General features: G+C 41.1%; 1 protein-coding gene across 1 annotated transcript in view; it reads left to right on the forward strand.

Annotated features, from left to right (window-relative positions):
• The window catches only part of LOC147016501 (nuclear factor of activated T-cells, cytoplasmic 3-like), a 147,783-nt gene that overhangs the window by 41,749 nt on the left and 84,336 nt on the right, over window positions 1–21,698 (forward strand). The window contains exon 9 of the mRNA XM_085845217.1: window positions 15,100–15,155. Coding sequence (XP_085701343.1) covers window positions 15,100–15,155 — 56 coding nt within the window. The remainder of the gene's footprint in view (window positions 1–15,099; window positions 15,156–21,698) is intronic.

Here is a 21,698-nt window from a genome sequence, read left to right on the forward strand (position 1 = left end):
ATCCCTCAAACCTTTACACCCAAGGCTTGGGAAATATTTGTGTGAAGTTCCCTCTCGATCTGTCCAGCCGTTCTGGAGAAGAAGATTTTTTTTTAATAGATTTTAGGGTAAATCCAATATGGCTGCCAAACCATGTGACCTGTGTTGGTGTATGCGTGAACCTTTTGTTCCTCATGGATAAGCCGCCATACGTGTAAAGTTTTGCCTTGATCTGTTCAACCACTTCAGAGAAGATTTTTTGAAGGTTTAAGAAAAAAATAACAATATGGCTGCCGAACCACGTAATCGATGATGTCATCAATTTCTTTTTTTTCTGTGGACCATTTTAGCTCAAGATGACCCTCAAAATTTTTTTATACTGATCAGATGCAGCATTCTATATACGCAATTATGATGTCACAATGAAGGCACCTATGATGTCATTAAAAAAAAAATCACACTTATTCACCACTCGCTGAAGTACCCGGTAATACCCGGGAAATTTGCCCTATTTTCCTCACGCTAGTTAGACTGAGGCATTAGTTGTATGGAGAAAATTAGGAAGGCTTCTTTTATTCCTCAGATTTATGGAAGGAAGGCTTTATGCTGCCGTAATCCTCAGAGAGGTCATAGTTGAAGGCGGCCTTGAGCCACTCAATGTTTCTCGCAGCATTGGCAACTGTCCTTGATGTCCTGCCAAAACCTGGACCTAGAAAGCTGGAACGTGAGTTTTGTGCTTCTCTCGCCCGTCAGTGTGACGCTCTATTTGCAGTTAGGCGACACTCTCTCTGCAGCAGACTCTGCTTGCCTGGCTCGTTCATGAGCAGATATATCAGCAGTAAGACGACTCTCTCTCTCTCTCTCTCTCTCTCTCTCTCTCTCTCTCTCTCTCTCTCTCTCTCTCTCTCTCTCTCTCTCTCTCTCTCTCTCTCTCTCTCTCTCTCTCTCTCTCTCTCTCTCTCTCTCTCTCTCTGCAGCTGACTCTGCTTGCCTGGCTCGTTCATGAGCAGATCTATCAGCAGTAAGCTGTTGCCGTGCACGTGCAGTTTGAGAATTCAAATAACAGGAGGAGAATGTGTATGTTTAAAAAGTCAACGAATACGAACATTTTGTATTTCAAAAAACCCTAGCGTTTTTAACCATGAAGCCTTTTGTTACGATTAATATGCTGGCGCACTATTCGAAAGCCATTTTTTTTTTATGGAAATTTTTTTATATATATATTTTCATTTTTATGGAAAGCCACTTAGCGCTTCCTGGAGCTGAATGTTAGGTCTATATGTGTGTAAAGTTTCATCAAGATTGGTTCACTGGTCTAGGAGCTTATTGGTTACAAACAAACGGACAGACAGACGGACTGCCATTTATATAGTAGATGAGGAGTACTTGTTGTGTGCCAAGTTTCAATTCTTTCCTTTGTGCGGTTTCAGAGACAGAGGTTCAAAGTTTTTCTGTTTTTCCAACATGGCTACCACACCACATGTCCTTTGATATCATAATTATAAAAAAAAAAACATTATACGTGAGTAGTTGCTCAAAAGGTGAAAATTTCATCTCGATCCGACAAGCGGTTGCGGAGAAAAACACTCGTTTTGTGTGGACAGACAGACAGAAAGACAGACAAACAAACAGGCCCAAATACCCTCTACTCCAGCGAGGGTAAGAAAATACAAAATTTGATTCATTCAAAATTCTAACAAGATGAGAACAGTGCCGGGCCATGCCAGTACCCCTGTTAATTTACAATAAGTAATATTTCAAGCAAAAAAACTTTCAAACAATTGAATCATTTATTTTAAATAAAGAAAAGAGAATAATCCAGTGAACTATCTGATTTGAGCAATGACCAGTAAATTCTGGAAAATGCAGAGATACAAAAAATACCATGAAGGAGTTCAGTTCAACTTTAAAATAGATTCTCTTGACCTTTTTTATATAAAACTACAAACTCCAACTCGATTTTAAAACAATCTGCTGACTACTCTCACTACCCTTAAAGGGAGACCATTCCATGCATTCACCACTGGGTTAATTAGGCATAGAATGAAATTACAGGTAACATTAGTAGGGACATGCAAATATGACAATGGGACAGAGAGAACGCTGACATGAAGGATGGGAAAGCAGACATTCTTGCAATATAACACACATTACCTACTTCTCTATACACATATACATAATTATATATATATATATTTTGTTACGAATTCTGGCCCGCCCGGCGTGCGATCGGCCACTCGACTCGAATCGCGACCGCGTCGCCCACCGGACGGACAATTCAGTCGTGACCCTCCTGGGACTACCGCCAGAAACCAGTCACGGGTGAGGGTTTAACCCCACCACCACCCAGTCCGCGGTCCACCCGCGCGAGATAGGGTGAATCGCCGAAAGTCGATATACCTATGGTACTCGTACGGGTAATCTGCCTAGGGATGGGACCACGCCACGGGCCGACTCCAGACATGAACCGCTGTATAACAGGGATAACCGAGCGGAGTTATCGTCGGCCTTGACGGTTCCGATTAATTACCGGGATGTTGAAACCCACAACTAATCCCTTAAGTCATGCAAGATGGATATTCAATGAAAGGAAAAGACGAAGCGAAACGGGAAAACAGGTCACACAATGCACATTTATTTCACACACACAGACAAGCACGTATTCACAGTCAGCAACAGTTTTCATACGGTCAAAGAAAGAACAAAAGCAAGAACTACAACCGAATATGACTTACACGGGCACACTTACACGGTTCCACTTTTCCAGACTGGCGCCACACACACACATACACCAAAAGCAAAGAAAAGAAAAGTAGTGACTTCCCTGCGCGCGTCGAGTCCTCCTCCCGCGACCTCAGCTCCCAGCTCCTCCGGCGTGGTCGGTCAGCTCGTGCTTCGCGCCGGCACGTGTTGGCCTCTCGACGCCACGGACGGGGTTTCCGGTGCTATCTCAGCGTGGATAAAGGGGGGAAACCGTTGATGCTCGGGGTCAGGAGAAGGGAATGGCAGACGCTCCGTCCCGCCAGCGGGGTCTCGGGACCGCACCGACAGAAGACCTTTGCACTGACAGAAGACCAGACCAGACCACCAGGCGAGACGAGCCAGGACAAAGAGAAGAAGAAAGAACCACCCCGTGTGCGCTTCTTTATAGACTGAGGGAGGGGCGTGTATGCAAATTCCCGGATCAAAATTCATTTGGAGGCGGGGCCACGCCACCCCTTGGTCAGCCATTGGTTGGGCCAAAAGGGGGCGTGAGCCTCTTTTGATCCGCGTTTCTGCCCAAACGGAATTCACATACACGCGCTTGGAGGCGGGGACAAGCCGCCACACGCTCGCCCATTGGACGGAGGAAAAGGGGGCGTGAAGCTCCCCCGATCCGTTTTCTCCCTCGGAAAGGCCGCCATTCGTGCTCGCGGCTCGATGCGTTCGGCACCAAACGCCGAACAGGCCCGAGACAGCCCGACGTTCAGTGTTCACAGGTGGTGCGGTTGCTGGTAGTGAAGGAGAAAGGCGAAGGTGGTGGGAGGTTTGCCACGGTGGTTGGGCCGTTGTTGGGCGTCGTTAGAGAATGGCGGGTGAGGCGATGCTTGCGGGGTTGGGTTGTGGAGGTGAAGGTAGTGGCGGTTTGGTGGAGCTGTTCGGGGGCGTTGTTGATGGTGGCTTAATGGTCGAAAATAACAATAGAGAAAGAAAAATGGCGAACTCAAAGCGTCGCAGCCCGGATGAGTCACACATATTCCCTCTATACAATGGGTTTGGGCTAACTACACATGGACTTACCGAGATGTCTCACCTAAGGACCCTTTATGGTGTAATGCGAATTTCCACAACCGTAACAATATATATATATATATATATATATATATATATATATATATATATATATATATATATATACACACACACACACACACACACACACACACACACACACATACACACACACACACACACACACACACACACACACACACACACACACACACACACACACACACACACACTACCTACTTCTCTATGCTGTCCCTCAATGACGAGGATGACGTCGGTGCCGAGTCAAGATGGGTTATTAGAGTTGCGCTGGTGGGAGGAAAGTCCCATATGGCTGGAGATCCTTCTTCCACAACTGCATTTTTATGCTGGCTGTTGCTGGTCTGGGTCTGGGTGCAGCAGACCATGCCTTCTATGTCCATTTTAAATCGGCAAGCTGGTCGCTGTGAGATTCTGCCAAAACTGAGCCATGATGCACAGCTTTGCACCAGTCTGCTCTTCTCTTGGTTCTGTCCTCCTAGCCCTCAAGGGGGATGCTTGCTGCCTCCATGTGTCATTTCAGAGTCTTTATATTGCTGGCAAATAATCTCGGATGCATCTGCTGAGTAGCAGTAGTAGTAGTAGTAGTAGTAGTAGTATATTGCTGGCATCCTTACTGGTAGGTTCCTTGAGAAAGCTTTCCGTATAACACAGCTTTGGGAGTGCAATGGTCATCCAGCCTAACAGTGTGCCGCATCCACCTGAGTTGGCATGTCATAAACATGATCTCTGCACTGGGCATGTTGGCACTTTCAATCACCTCTGTGATTGTCACTTGATTGTGCCATTTGATGTCCAGGATTGATCCAAGGTGGCATTGTTGCATGTTGGCTAGCTTCTTTATGTGCCTCCGAGTACAGGATGTAGGTTTCAGCCAAATGCAGGAGGCATAGTAGCACCACAGTTTACATTTTGTGGTGTGCTTGATGCCATGTTGGAACCATATTCGCTTCCTGAGTCGAGCAAATGCAGCTGCTACTGAGGATATCCTTGCAGCTAGTTCAGTGTAAAGGCTGTTGTCCTGGAACACTGTGCTTCCAAAGTAGTTGTACTTGTCTGTGGCATTCAGGACTGTTGTCGATGGATACTTCTGGGTTCCTGCACCAGGGTGTGACTGGTACACAATTTCGGTGTTCAGGATATTGATTAAGAGACTGACATCAGAGTTGACATCAGCGAACTTTGTGACTAAAATGCAGGATGGCTGACACAGAGTGCGCTTTGAGAGTTGTGTCATTTGTATCCACCAGCTCCCATACACAAAGTTGCATGATCTTGGACTTGGAATGCAGATAATTGATAATAAATACTGAACAGCTGCCCATCATGTTGAGCTCTGATAAAAACTACATCATCAACCTCTTTCGAGAATATCTCCAAGACTGCTGTGTGGAAAAGGGTGAACAAGGTGGGGTCCAGCTCGCAGCAGTGTTTGACACTGTTTGTTACTGTGAAGGGAGGTGATGTTGATCCAGATATCATTACGTGGGCCTGCATGCCATCGTGAAACTACTGAATCATTGTGACAAATTTTTGAGGGCAGTCATACTCTGTAGGATGATCCATGGAGCCTCTCTATAGATGAAGTTGAATGCTTTTGAGAAGTCAACAAAGATAATATGAAAGCATGTTTTGTTCTCCCGCCTCCTCCTGGACTTGACATCCCGAAAATTTAAGCACCTTGTTGAGGGAGCTAAAACAACAGTCAAGTCTGCCGAACAATTTCTCCAGATGCTGAAAGACGTCCAGCTTAAAGCCGATGGGGTGATGGTGTCATTCGACGTAACTTCATTGTGTACTTTGATCCCGCTACAATTGGCGAAGGAAACAATTGAAAACTTATTGATTTCTCGTTACGTTGAAATGGATAAGAGCCTGAAGATTACACACCTCATGGAGCTGCTTGCTTTTTGTCTGAAAACCTTGGCAGTGATATTCATGTCTGCTAGCTGTGAGCCAGAGGTCAATGGGGCCCTCGGTGCTTCCAGTCTTCCTCTACGGATGTGAGACTTGGATTTTGACCAGGGATCTGAGATGGTGACTTGATTCCTTTGGTTCCAGGTCTCTCTGTAGAATCCTTGGCTATCGCTGATCAGACTTTGTGTCCAATGAGCGGTTGCTGAAAGAGACTCAAATGAGATTTGTCACCTGCATAGGCCGTGAGCTTCAGCTGCGTTTTTATGGGCATGTGGCTCGTTTTCCTGATGCTGATGCTGCTCTGAGTTCCATTGGTTCCATCTCTGAGAATCACCAGATTCTCTGAGTGGAGGAGGCCAATGGGCCGACCACATGCCTCATGATTGCAGCAAGTTGATCAGCATCTCAAGGAGATTGGGATGGGCGAGGCATCTGCTTGGGGGATGGCCAGACGGAAGCCCCTGGAGTACCGGCGGAAAGTGGATGCAGCGACACGCTGCTCCAGTGCATTCCTACCATATCTGACCTGTGTGGATCGGTGATAATAAATTAAATTAAATTGAAATTCAGGCTGTAACACAACAAAATGTGGAAAGGTCAAGAGGTCAAATCCTTCTGACATCAAATCCTTCCTCCTCTCCAATGGCTTGATTTCCGACCATCAATTTGGGTTTAGACGAGGTCATCCTGGCCATGCTACTTCTGCTTTCCCAACAATGCATGGATCTCCTACGTGCCAAACATGAGATCAGAGCCATCTCACTCGACATATCATGAGCTTTCGATATGGTCTGGCACCCCGCCCTGCTCACCAAACTCTCTTCAAATGGTATCCAAGGCATTCGCCACTCACGGCTCGCGGACTTCCTCGCCTGTCACAGTCAATGCGTGGCTCTTCAGGGAATTCTCTTATCTCCTCTTCCAATCCATGCTGGAGTTCCTCAAGGCAGTGTTCTTGGCCCTGTGTTTTCTGGTTTTCATCAATTATCTCTCAGATTCCCTGGAAAATCCTCTTTATCTCTTTGCTGATGATTCCACCCTCTGCCGTACCATATCTCATCCCTCTGATCATCAGGCAGCAGCCTCCCCACTCTCTGCAGACCTGGATAAAATCATCACAAGCTAGTTAAACACTTAGAATATGTTTTTCAATCCTGACAAATCTCACACCCTCACTATCTCTCTCCAAAAGAACCGTCTGGAAACCCCCCATCTTCTTTCTCAACTATCCCCATGAAGAAGTCCTTTCATTCAAGCTTTTTGGGGTCTCACTATCTGCCACGACCTTTCCTGGGAAAGCCACATCTCAAAGCTGGCCTCCAAAACCAGTCGCCGACTGGGCATCATATGTCGTGCAAAGTCTTTCCTTGGCACACCTGAGCTTCTAACCACTTACAAAGATTTCATCCACAGTCTGACAGAGTATTGCTCTCCCATCTGGGGTGGTGCTCCTGCCTCACACCTAGCTCGACTTCACGCTCTGGAAGCCAAGGCTTTTTGGATCATTGGTATCTTCTGCGATGTAGCTGAGTCGTTGAGTCTCTCACTCTCTCACCGCAGGCAGGTCGGTGGTCTTTATCTTCTGCCATCTCCTCTCTGGCCTTGCCCCCCTGCTCTCTCTTTGATCTGTCCCCCCTATATTTCCTCAGGGTTTCAAGGTTCACCAAAAACCCCTTCTGTAGAAACTGCCAAAATCAAGAATCACTGTTCACCTTCACTCTTTCCTTCCTCTTTCTTCCCGCTTCTGGAACAAACTTCCACACTCTCTTCAATCCCACTCTCTCCTCCAGGTCTTCAAAACAGCTGTTCACCACCATCTCATATCTTCCTCCATCCAAGATCTTGATCTTTTCTACCCCCCATTAATCCATCCCAAACCCATCTCCTTCAAATTCCCTGTTTTCCTTCCTGAAAGTCCCTGTAGTACCATCTTGTTTACCCATTGTACCCCACCCCATCCCTCTCCCTTCCACAGATATCCTATTGTCTTTGTTCCCCACTATTTTGTGCTTCCTTCTCACGCCCCTCGTCTCCTGCCTTGTTATATGTTTCTGTGTATTAGCTCTTACACGAGCCTTGACATGGTATACCAAAAAAGGGGTGTGTGAATACTTTGGCACTTCATGTTTGGTATAATGCAGGAGTGAGCTGTTGATTGATAATCCATAACATTTCAGAAAATAATTTTTGTGAAATCTGAATGAATTGAGTGATGGAATAGCCATCAGGTTTATTACCTCCACCACCGAAGGTGAAGGAGGTATTGTTTTCACCCCTTTGTTTGTTTGTCTGTGTGCAGGATATCTCAAAAAGTTGTGGATGGATTCGGATAAAACTTGGTGGACACGGATGTGTTACAAGGAAGAATTGATTAAATTTTGGTGAAGATCTGAATCCGGATCTGGATATGAGAATTATTTATTTTTAAAGTGATTCTTCACCATTGAGAGATAGGGCCAAAAACGGTCTAGTACTGTGTCGCATTATATTTCAAAAATGTGTTGGGCCCGATATGTTCTCGTGGATCAGGCATTACGTGGCGGAGGTATGCGCTCTACCGAGTGCCTTTCTAGTTTCTCATGGGACCACCATGACTTATTCAGATATTTCTGCTGTACTTTTCATTGAAATTGCATCTTGTTTTCAGTTGCATCTGTGTGTGCTTATTAGCCTCAGTGTAATCACACAAGCAAATGTGCAGATTGCAGAAAATTTAGCATTTTGTAAGAATTTTATTTTGACTTGAGTGAGAGCTGATTAGTCTGGTGCTGGCTTTTTATGGTTAAGGTGGCTGGCTTAAGATTTTAGAGTCCTGAGTTCAAGCCCATATTGTGCTGTTAAACTATTAAGAAAACACCAGGAGGGTTGACTCATCCTGTCATCCTCCTGAGGTCGGCAAAATGAGTATGAGCTTACTGGGAAGAATGAGCCATTTGATTATCCTGCATGTCGTCGTGGTGACCTGTCCAGGATTGTGCCCTCCTCCTGTAGTTGATGTGAAAACTGCCTTTGCAGCCCTACACATCTGAAGACATGAAAGGAGTGGTTCTTCTTATAAAAGCTGATTAAAGTTTAGGTAGCATGTACTTTCTTTTCCACAATTTGCTATATCCCCGTTGATTTCGTTTTCATGCTGTTACTTAGGTTCCATTATTACCGGCTTTCCACTTGGACTTAGAATTTTCATTCTAGATCGGCTGCCAGGCATTTATAGCCCGACTGCGGTGAAAAAATAAACCCAAAACGGGAGGCCAAAACATGTCCTGTGGATGAATCCACATTTCAAAAAATATATTGCACGGGTCAAAATAAGAACATCCCCGAAAAATACACACTCCCTTTGTCCATGAATTTTGAGCAGGAACAGAGTCCTGTCTGGGGCTTACTGTTATAGCTTCTGCCTCCTTTAGTTTTAGAGATTGGATGGTGGCCAGAGGGCCTCCCATTCAGTCTCTCTCCCTCTCTGTGTTTGCAAAGTTGGTAAGCTGAGGAAATGTGTGTGTCCTTCCTGGGGTATCAGTATGTGCATGCACGGGATGCCCGGGTTAGCATGGAGTTGGGGTTCCCCTCTTTAAGCCAAGGCCAAGAAAATCTGGCCAAGCATTTATTAGCAGACCTCTATAGTGCGTAGAAAGGAACAGTGAGTGCTCTCTTACTCAAGTCAGAACTGACTACCTCAGAACAATAAAAGTAGTTGATGCAGGAAATCTTTTTCCAACCTGCAACTGCTGTCACCTTATGAAATGGTCACACTGGAACACTTACAATTACATTTATTTATTTACAAAGAGCAAGGCTCATGTAAGAGCAAGATAGAACTGACTGAGAGGGGGACAAACATCAAGGGAATTAACAAACAGCAAAAGAGAAGAAGGTGGAGGGAAGGAAACACTGAAAATAGCAAGTAAGATGGTTGGGTTAGGAAAGGTTAATGGGAGTAATAAATATCATGGGTCAAATTGGGCATGAAAAGAAATGGTGGTGCACTGCTTGCTTGAAGTCCTAGAGGGATGATTGAGACAGAACAGCCTCGAGAAGGTGGTTCCATAGACCTGTGCTTTTAAATACCTGTCATGCAATTTGAAGAAAATAATTGATCACCAATGAATGTTTTGGCCTTCGAGTTGACATGAGAAGAAGATGTGAAATGTTTGACCAGATATTTGCTGAACAAGAACATTGTGCTATTGGTGTTCAGTGTTGATGATAATCATGCCCATAACTACTTTTAAAAAGAAGTGCCTTGTATTTTAAACGTTTTTATTTTGAAAAGCTGCTCAGAAATTAAAGCTTGCTGCATTTCCCCAAATAAAAAGTTATTTCCTTGAAGGTTTTTGGAATCGTTTCAAAACGGTTTTGTAACTTGCTCAAGACCAGGTATAGCCTGCCAGTCAAATATTTGAAAAAAATATCAGACTTCAAGAGGAATGCAAAAGACGAAATTACCAATCAGGATGTTCAGATATGCTCATTGGGTTATTGAAATTGAAGTTTTGAAATGTGAAAATATTCGGGGAAAAAAATCAAATAACATTGTCTGATGGTTCTAAATCCAGGTCATGAAGCACCGTTATTTTCTTCTTTAAATCCACAAAGTTTTATTTATGCATCAGATATCTATATCAAGACACCAACACACCAACTGATACCGGAAGATGGTACGCCCAGTTTAACATCCATCTGGTATGTATAATTTATCTGCAAAACTGGTTTATATAAGTTATAGGCTAAATTGGTATGTATAATTAATCCGCTAAACTGGTTTATATCGGTTATAGTCAAAACTGGTATGTGTAATTTCTCCACTAAACTGTTTTTTTTATCAGTTATAGGCTAAACTGGTATGTATAATTAATCCACTAAACTGGTTTATATCAGTTATGGGCTAAACTGGTATGTATAATTTATCTGCAAAACTGGTTTATATCAGTTATAGGCTAAACTGGGATGTATAATTAATCCGCTAAACTGGTTTATATCGGTTATAGTCAAAACTGGTATGTGTAATTTTTCCACTAAACTGTTTTTTATAAGTTATAGGCTAAACTGGTATGTATAATTTATCCACTAAACTGTTTTTTATCAGTTATAGGCTAAACTGGTATGTATAATTAATCCACTAAACTGGTTTATATCAGTTATGGGCTAAACTGGTATGTATAATTTATCTGCAAAACTGGTTTATATCAGTTATAGGCTAAACTGGCATGTATAATTAATCCGCTAAACTGGTTTATATCGGTTATAGTCAAAACTGGTATGTGTAATTTTTCCACTAAACTGTTTTTTATCAGTTATAGGCTAAACTGTGATGTATAATTTATCTGCAAAACTGGTTTATATCAGTTATATGCTAAACTGGAATGTATAATTTATCTGCTTAACTGGTTTATATCAGTTATGGGCTCAACTCGTATCTTTAATTTATCTTCTAAACTGGTTTATATCAGTTATTGGCGAAACTGGTATGTATAATTTATCTGCTAAATTGGTTTATAGGCGAAACTGGTATGTATAATTTATCTGCTAAACTGGTTTATATCAGTTATGGGCTAAACTGGTATTTATAATTTATCTGCTAAACTGGTTTATATCAGTTTTGAATAAACTGGTATGTACAATTTATCTGCTAAACTGGTTTATATCAGTTATAGGCTGAACTGGTATGTACAATTTATCCACTCAACTGATTTACATCAGTTATAGGCTCAACTGGTATGCATAATTTATCTGATAAATTGGTTTATATCAGTTTTCGGCGAAACTGGTATGTATAATTAATCCGCTAAACTGGTTTATATCAGTTATAGGCTAAACTGGTATGTATAATTTATCCGCTAAACTGGTTTATATCGGTTATAGTCAAAACTGGTATGTGTAATTTTTCCACTAAACTGGTTTATATCAGTTTTTGGCAAAACTGGAATGTATAATTTATCTGAAAAATGGTTTATATCAGTTATAGGCTAAACTGGTATGTGTAATTTATCTGCTAAACTGGTTTATGTCAGTTATAGGCTGAACTGGTGTGTATAATTTATCCACGAAACTGGTTTATATCAGTTATAGGTTATAATGATTATAATTTGAACACTTGTGACCATTTGTTAACCTTGTGACCATACAGTATGTTAACCTACCCTGGGTGGTCTCCATATCAACCGAGATGCGAATGCTTATGACAAAGCTTTTTACGAAAAATATTTTTAACTGTATAAGTGTACATTTATATATTTATATATTAGCGGGGTATGCTTACCCAATGTAAGCAATAACAAACCATGCTTCCGCATTGCCTCGGGTCACTCACCTGCATTTTAAAAATTTATTTATTTTTATTTATTTATATTTTCATTTACGGATCTTTCCGACGTTTGCGTGATTATTTTCTTCCCTTGTGTCTCGTCTTCAATGTCCATCGGCACGTAAAATTTAAGCTTTTTACATCACCTGGAAGGCACCGATCTTTAATATCAGTGAGTGAGCTATTGGTTAGAATGAGCTATATATATATATATATATATATATACACATATATGACGAGCTAAGGTACCCGGCGTTGCCCGGGATAAATTTCACACCCAGTTTATATAAAATAAAGTTTTTAAGACAAAAGTCTGAATTTGATTAATTTTTTTTTTTCTGAGGATATTGTCTTTCTTGGAGGTTTTCTCTTGCTCTGACTGTTGAATGTCGTTCACGGTCAGCTTCATGGTGTGATTGTCTTTCTTGTGAGCTTTCCTGCTACCGGGTTTCTTTTTATTTTTTTTTCTGGCTGCTGATGTAGATCTTCCCAAACTTGCCCATTTCTTTGGTGTAATGGTAAAGTTGGTATGTTGTGGTTTTTGAAAACTAAAAAAACGCATTGCCACATTAACTTCCTGTAACATCCTTTACGCACATGACGGGACCTGATGTGGCAGAAAATGAGGGGACCGATTTTCGGGAAAAATGCACCAAAATCTGGAATTGTGCCAAATCGAACACCTGTTCATGTTGCAGGTACAGTCAAATGCAATGTTGTTGCAGATCCCGTGCGCTACGCACTCCTTTCTTGGTAGCTCTAAGTCAAATGGTTTGTCCTTGCATAACACACAGATAAACAAACAAGCAAACAGACAGACAGGCTGATCAACTCTGTATTCCCATTCTTCATCCCATAAGAGGTTTCCATGCCAAATTTGGTAGCCCTTGGTCAAACGGTTTGAGCTTGCATAAAGGACAGACAAACAGACAGGCCAAAATATATATTAGATATATATATATATGCTATAAAAATCCTAAATTTGAAGGTGTGTGAGAGCTACTTCTTTTAAGTCGACTTGATACTGTTTGGAAGCCTTGATTGTTGTGAGTAACTCAAGTTGTCATTGTTGTTTTGTTTTTTTGAGTGTGTTATATTTTGAAATCAAATAAGCACAATTAAAGAGGAAAGCTTGTTCCCCTCATGTAAAACCACAGATCATTTATCCGCAGTATTTTTGATATCCCCCCGACCCCCCTCGATTGTGCATTCCACACGATGAGGTCATGTAAGCTTTCAGCTGCCCAAAGTGCAGTGAAAGAATGCAAAAACCTCCTGTGCAAAAGTTTTGGGGAAATCACCTCAGCAGCTCAAGTACATCAACTCTTCTTAATGTCACTTTACCTTATTTTTTTGTCAAAACAATTCTAGCTCTTGAAAGAGCAAGGTGATGGAGGGTAAAATGGCAATGTACTGCCAATGGGGAAATGGGGCAACAGTTAGACAGAGCAAGGAGGAGAGAGAGGAGAGCAGAGGAGGAAACCAGCAAGTAAATGGTTGAGTTTTGGTTATATATTTAATTATCTGATAGGCCAAATTTAATTATTTACCAAGATTAATGCTCTAACCAACCATGGATAGACTTCATTTACCTGAATCAAACTACAATTTGAGAAGTGTTTGTTTGGCTTGTGTGTTTATTTTGACTCCGATGCACTCCTAACTGTTCGACAGAATGAGTTGACAACTGGTAGTTGTTGACAACTTGTCAAGAAAGGGGGGGATGTTCAGGGGAACGTTTTAGGTGGTAAAAACAAAAGATTCATAGTCCTGGAGATTCAGGATGGGGGAAGCATCCCAATTCCGACAAATGTGTGTTATTGCTTCACTCCTTATGAGGATGGGTATCAATGTCTTCCATACTTAATTATGGGGGATTAACTCATCCCTCCAGAAAGATGGACTCTTCACTAGTACTTCAAACAACCCAGGCCTGTTAAGATTTTCAAAAGGGTAGGGAGGTGAATATAAAACTGTAAATAGTTGACTATACCTGGCCCACATGCAAAAAGCACTCCATGCTAAAGGGGGTCCAGGGACATCCCCCTTTTCTCAGGGACTATTTTAATTCTAGATTTAATTTCTCGCACTTTGGAGGCTTGTTTGGTTTTAATTACTGTATTTCAATATAGTCGAACTTACAGTAACTTTACTATAACCAGAGAGTTGGTGTCAAAGCCACCCAATGCTCGCCTGTTTATACATTTATCGTTTTTAAAAGACTAGTCTAATAATATTTTTCAGAAAGCATTGCAGTGAAGTCTGATCCAAATGATTTTAAAGCAATATATGTATTTGTATATTGTAATCAGTAAAAAATAGTGTGGTAGATAAAAACATTAGAAAGGAAAAAACTTGCACCAAAAACTTTAACATTTTCACGCTGACGCTGACGCTCACGCCGAGGGTATCGCTAGAGCTCTCTGTTCTTCGAACAGGCGAGCTTAAAAGGAATTTTGGTTGAAATTTTTTTCACCACAAAAGGGCTGTGTGTTCACACCCAACCCTTGTGATGTTCGTGCAAGCAATATGATATAAAAAATGATAATATATAATATGTTTATTAATTACACTTTTTTGACCTAACGACGTATTTAAGAGGAAAAATAAAGGAGAATGAGAAGGCATGGTCAAATAACGTGTGTATAAAAGTTTATCAGCAAATAAAATATGTGGATTAATTTTCGAAGATGGATATTCAGATGATAATAATATGATAGAACCAGAATCAACAAATCCTTGTTGAAGCGAGATGGATTTGCAGTAATTTGGCAGAATGAATGGATCGCCTCAAGGTTTGAACCATTTTTTTTTGACATCTAAACATCGTCGTTGTTTATATATACTTTTTATTTTAAAACTCGAGACCTGTAAGTGTGGCATAAACAACAAAAGACTTCACAAAGATCACAGCTCTGAAAAGTTGAACAAAAACTTGAGAATCGCTCTTCTTCATACAGTAATTGCATATCCTCAATGTTTGTATCCGCTCCTCTCCTGAAATCTCCTCCACATCCTTTCTGCCTGTCCCTCTCCCTTCACTATTTCCCATGACTTCTCTCTCTCAACCATGCTGTTGCCTTTTACAGATGGAAGAAACCTCTGGGAAGCTGAAGGGCAAGTCATCAGAGAGAAAGCCCAGCCGGTTAGTGGCATGATACGCAAAGCTACACGATAAAATGTAGACAATAGAGGAGGCCGTGTGGTCCACCATTACTGAGTTGTATCCACACATGGCATTGCGTACCTGCTGTTCCGACAGCAATTTTCCACGATGTCTCATTAAATCGCTGTAAAAGCACACAGAGCAGCAGAACGCTTGGGGATATTTCTCAAAAGGAATTGGAAGGAACACTGTAATTATTTGTTAAAGGGAGAAAGAAAACATTGTTTTCTTTTACCACTTTATAATCTGGCAAACTCTTTATAATCTTACCACATTTCATGATATATTGCCCATGAACTTGTCAACATGGTATAGCAAGGTGGAAGAAAGATGCCTCTCTTGGGAAAGATCGACAAAGATGCCCTCCCCTCTCTCCCTCCACTCACAGTCAGAAAGCCCTCTGGTGCAGACAATAGGTCTGAGGAGATTATATGGGTTGAGAGGGGCAATACTCTGATATTTAAACCTTGTTTAAGAGTTAACTTTTTGGTTGATATGAAATAGGTAATAATGAATGTTTGAAAGTGAAATGGCTGTTCAAGTTAAAAGACACATAATACAAAGAAGAGCTGCTGCTTTTGCTTCAGTAGTTGTACCCACATCACGTATAATTAATTATTCCTGCAGCATACATTTCATTCTTTGTCTCATTTTCATTACACATTTACTCACCAAGCCAAAAATAAATGGTGAGTGCCGATTTTTGTAACAAATTTGTTTGATGATTGTTAGGGTTCAATGTCAGACTTCAGCGCATAATTCAGTATACTCTCCGCCAAAACAAAAACTGAACACTGATTGTTCTTGATGGAATTATGTATGTGACATCATGGGACACAGATGCGTTGCAAACCTCTGACAGAGATAAATGCTAAATAATTACATATTCATTTAATCGTGACTTAATCACGTAATGCTGTGTTGTGGTGAATGTTTTCATTTGAGGATCCAATGTGGAAGTAACATTCTCAATAACGGTTATGTCCATCTCCGGCAGCAATCAATGCATTCTGCCGTCGTTGCATTGACCATACGAGCAGTCAAATCTGATCATGGGGTAAGGCATTCGATGCCATGAATCACATCCTGTTCCAGCTCCTAGAGGGTGTCTGTGGCTGTCTTGGCGAGGTTTGAATGCGACAATGATATGCCAGATATTCTCTCTCTGTCCCTCTGTCCCTCTGTCCCTCTGTCCCTCTGTCCCTCTGTCCCTCTGTCCCTCTGTCCCTCTGTCCCTCTGTCCCTCTGTCCCTCTGTCCCTCTGTCCCTCTGTCCCTCTGTCTCTATCTCTGTCTCTATCTCTGTCTCTATCTCTATCTCTCTGTCTCTATCTCTATCTCTCTATCTCTGTCTCTGTCTCTGTCTCTGTCTCTATCTCTGTCTCTATCTCTCTGTCTCTATCTCTCTGTCTCTATCTCTCTGTCTCTATCTCTCTGTCTCTATCTCTCTGTCTCTATCTCTCTGTCTCTATCTCTCTGTCTCTATCTCTCTGTCTCTATCTCTCTGTCTCTATCTCTCTGTCTCTATCTCTCTGTCTCTATCTCTCTGTCTCTATCTCTCTGTCTCTATCTCTCTGTCTCTATCTCTCTGTCTCTATCTCTTTGTCTCTCTCTTTGTCTCTCTCTCTTTGTCTCTCTCTCCCTCTCTGTCTCTCTGATGTGCAATACTCTTTGCAGAGTATCAGTGCTGTTAAAGCAGCTTCCTGAGCAAGGGCCATGCTGGGTGGTTTGCCTTTTCAGCAGTAGTTAGAGCAAGAATTTGGAATTTTGGCGAGGGTGCCGGCGATAGCTCGCATACTATTCGTGAAGGACATGGCGAAGGGATCTTTTATGTCCACCAACTAATGCTGGCAGACCAGACATCTAGTTTAACTTCCATCTGAGGGATGGCACACACATTGATGAATCACCCTGCCTGTGAAACACCAGGATGGCAGTTTATAGTTGGGTCAGGATTTGGACCTACATTAGACAGCTTAAAGTTGAGTGTGTGTACCTCTACGCCATCATGCCAGCCCCAGAGATGTTCAATTGGATTTAAATTTGGCAAGATGGCAGACCAGGGTGTTATGATATTAACAATGGCATTGACAAGAACGTTCCTTGTTTGAAAGGCCCTGTGAGCAGGAGCATTATTGCCCATAAAGATGATTCCTGGACAATGTAGTTGAAGGGAAGGCAACGCATGTTGCTGTAAAATATCATCAATGTACCAATCTGCCATCAGATTGCCATGGAAATGGATCAAGTTGGTGCGAAAGGGTTCAGCAATACCAACCCACATCAAGACGCTTCACGACCAAAATTTGTGGCTTCCTGGACACAGACTAGGGCAAATCACTCTTTGCATCTTCAGTGGAGCTGTTTCTTGTTCATGGCCACAATGGCTTTTCAGGAGAAACCTGGATTAGTCACTGAACTTAACACTTGCCCAGATCCTTCGTGTCTGTCAGCCGTGCTGATTTCACCATTGCAAGCATGCTTGCAATGGTGAAATCAGCACGGACATGACTATGAGCACGGATCCTTGCATGAAGGAGACGCCTCAAGACGGTATAGACACTTATCCTGAGAGATCCTGAGAGTGTTTTTGCAGTACTCTGGGCAGTTTGAAACTGATTGTGTGGATGGGTTTTGCGAATGCAGCAGTCCTGAGCAGGAGTCATTATCCAGGGGTGTCCACCTGTTGGCATATCTTTTGTTTATCCAGAGGCTTGATAACACATTCTAAGGTCATCAACAGTTCCTCTCTTCACGTTAAAGAGCCTTGCAAGATGGCTAATGGAAGACCCTGCTTGAATGTGTCCAATTATTTGATTGCTCTCATTTTCTGACAGACGCGGCATTATAATAGATTGTTAAAGAATGTAATCAGTGTGTTTTTTTTTTTGGATGATCCACGTGCTTGGTCTCCGAAAATCTGTTTCAAATTTGCTCGGAATTCCTCGTGTCACCTCTAATCGCCTAAGAGTGCATCAGTTGCACGCGCTAAACGATTATTGCATGAGGCAATTGCATTATGTGGAAACTTGCAATCAGATGTTCTGCACATCCCTCGTGCCAAAAAGGCACTTGTAATGAATGCTGGAACAATACTTAAACAAGTGCATTATCAATTCTACATGTTGGGTTTTTAAATGCTGGAGAATACGTACATATTATACATTGAGATAGGTTCTTGTCTTTATGTTCTGTTGTTCAGCTTTCCCCAATTAATACTCCAATTTAAAGTGTAACATAGAAACACAAGTACTGGCAGCGACTTCTCTTTGCCATTGTTTGCAGACATCATAACTTACAAAGCAAACTGGCTCTGGCTTTCTCAAAAGTTTTCATACATGTATGACTGGTATCTAAATTGATTTTGAAAATTTTCCAACAGGTCACGAGACCTGTCAGGCCTGTGACCTTAGAATGAATCAAGTGCTCTAATTGCCAAAATTTGAAACTGTGGGTGGGACTCACCCAACAAATGACTTTTGTTACTTTATGTAACAACACCACTTTAATGTTATAAGCAATTGAATAATAATTCCACAGTAAAAATATACAAGGAACTCGGAAGGAATCGCACACAATAATAACCGGGTGGTATGGATTTTAACATGGTTCCAAAATCTGATATCAGGCACATTTTAGCCTATAATGGTCCAACATATATATATATATATATATATATATATATATATATATATATATATATATATATATATATATATATATATATATATATATATATATATATATATATATATATATATATATACATATATACATTTCACAGAATAGGCAACAATAATGATTTAAAACTTTTGTTACAAGGATATATTAATCAGGAACATGCTGGTTTAATTGATGAAATAGAAACAATTGCACTGCTGATTGGCCTTGTGCACTAGTTTATATTCATAGTCATTGTCCAACCACCACCTGAGATGACTATGCTGATTGGTCTCTCTTCCAACACGGCCACATGTTGCTGCACTTAGGCAAGCTATCATATAACTTGTATAATTGAGCCTGAACAAAATTGACATAAAAGTTGTATAAAATGGCACAAATTTCTGTGAAACGTTGCCAGATCAAAATTGAGAGTAAATGTGGTGAAATCGATTTACTAATCTACTGTTCTGTGTTAATGCTTCGAGTCGTTATTGATGTGAAGCACTTGTGCTCCAGCAAAAGGAAAGGGGGGGGGGCAAAAATACCACAAGTCAGAAATAATAGTCGACACTTTGGTCTCAAGGATGCAGTGAAATCCCAGCAAAATGAGTGAGTTCCAGGGGTTTTGAGTCCAAGCCAGACTCAGTCATGATTCGTCAAATCAGAGTCCGTCACAACATGATGCATTCGAGTTCCAATCCAAGTTCCTAAAATATTTAACAAAACATAGGTAAGGTATTTAGACACAACACATACAGTTGGATGTTGTCAGAAATTCGCAGATCTTTGTTCTACCCTCTTGGTTACACTGTGTGTCAAACGATCGCAAATTCTCGAGTGGAGTCTCGACTGAAAATTTAATTGCATTCCTCTACCGAAAATAATGGTTCTTCAATGGTGAGCATGCTATGAAAGTGGAAAAACAGGTTGATTACACGATGTGATGTGCAATCTTGGAGGTCATATCAAACTCGGTAAGCAACATGATCATAAAATACCAGCAACAAATGGGAAAGAGTTGAAATTACAACCAAATTCAAAACAGGCATGATAGGTGGCATGTATCGAGCAGGTGCGAAAATAGCAAATTCACCAAGGACTCGACTGCTGAACAAAGAACATTTCCTTCAGCAAATAATAAAACTTTTGGCTGAGCCTTTCTCTTCATGTTAAATTTCCAAATACTTGCACACCTGTGCTTTTATTGCAATGGCGTTCTTGATTGTTGGATTTCCGTCATTGCACTAAACTAAGATACGCAATTTGGTGTCTGCCTGACTGCGATGCATGAGGTCGTTAGTTATCCATTCTCAACCAAACTTGCCCAGAGGACTAAGGGTCATAAGATGAAGGTTGTAATGACTTCATTTGCCCCCCCCTCCTCACCTTGGACAAGCGCCGTGTTAAGGTGTGTGTATATATATATATGTATATATATATATATATATATATATATATATAAAAATATATGTATATATGTATATGTATATATATGTATATATATATATATATATATATATATATATATATATATATATATATATATATATATATATATATATATATATATATATATATATATATATATATATATATATATATATATACACACATCGGCTTATCGTGGTGTTTGTCCAAGGTTGCTTCTATTAACAAATATCTGCAAGCCATATTCCAATAACAAATATCCTCAAGCAGAAGAATCATCCATTTGAAGGCTTGATAGTTATGTTCAATGGTGATTGGTGCCAGATTCTTCCCTTTGTCAGAAATGGTGGGTGTTCACAAATTGTGTCTCAATGCTTTAAGAGCTCTTATTTGTGGAACAAGGTGGAAGTGCATAAACTCACCATCAATATCCTTTGAGCCCTTGAGATAAAAGGAGGAGGATACACTGACCAGAGATTTGCTGATTACCTTATTGATGTGGGGGAAGGCAAGATTGCATAGGACAGGGAACGTCGTGACTTCCACGTGCACCTTGATGAGCAGCTTCCTCTTCCAGTTAGTACCAATGTTGACCTCTGTAAATGGGTGTTCCTCAATATACATGACGACTACCATAACCGGGAGGGTCAATGTGAATGGGCTGTGTTGGTCCAACAAATGTGGAGGTTGACATAGTCAACAATTAGCTGACGGTAGAATTTTGGGCAGGTGAACATGGTTACCGAAGTGCGGACTTTGCAGCTGAGGGGGACAGTGCATACCAATACTCAGAATAATTTATTGATACTGTGTGCCCATTATGAGTGCCACCACATTTGTTCGAACCTCAAGGTCAGGATTATTGTGATGCTGCTCCTCATTTTCAATCCATATAACGGTCATTGCAATGGATCACATTACATCGTCATGCTGTTACACGATGATATCAATTACACTTAGAGCTGGTGACTGGGGTTCACGGAGGAACCCTAGTCGATTTGAAGCAAGCGAAAACAAAATTTTCCCCCTATTTTTTGGCTATTTTTAATCCAATATTTTGGTATTTCACTGCTATTTAAAAACTTTTTTCCGCAAAATAGCAAAAAGATAGGTGTCCTTTCCTTTTATTTATTTATTTATTATATCTTGATATTTTGGAGATTTCGGTGGTTGCACTGCTATTTTTTTATGATGTTTTTTCCCGACTTTATTTCACACCAAATTGTTTGCTATTTGTTGAAACTATTTTCCTGGACTTTGGTTTTTTTACACCAGATTTGCTGCTATTTTTAAATTATTTCTGTACTTTCTTTTTTTTGCACCAAAGTCAGGTCAGGTATGGGAGCATGCGCCAGAGCAGCGCGTCGCTGTGTCCACTTTCTACCAGTACTCTGGCGGCCTACGTCTGGCCATCCACCAGGCAGATGCCTGG

The sequence above is a fragment of the Eptatretus burgeri genome, chromosome 11, assembly GCF_056783735.1.
Source record: "Eptatretus burgeri isolate ZD-2024b chromosome 11, Ebu_testis_v1, whole genome shotgun sequence".
Taxonomy (NCBI): Eukaryota; Metazoa; Chordata; class Myxini; order Myxiniformes; family Myxinidae; genus Eptatretus; species Eptatretus burgeri.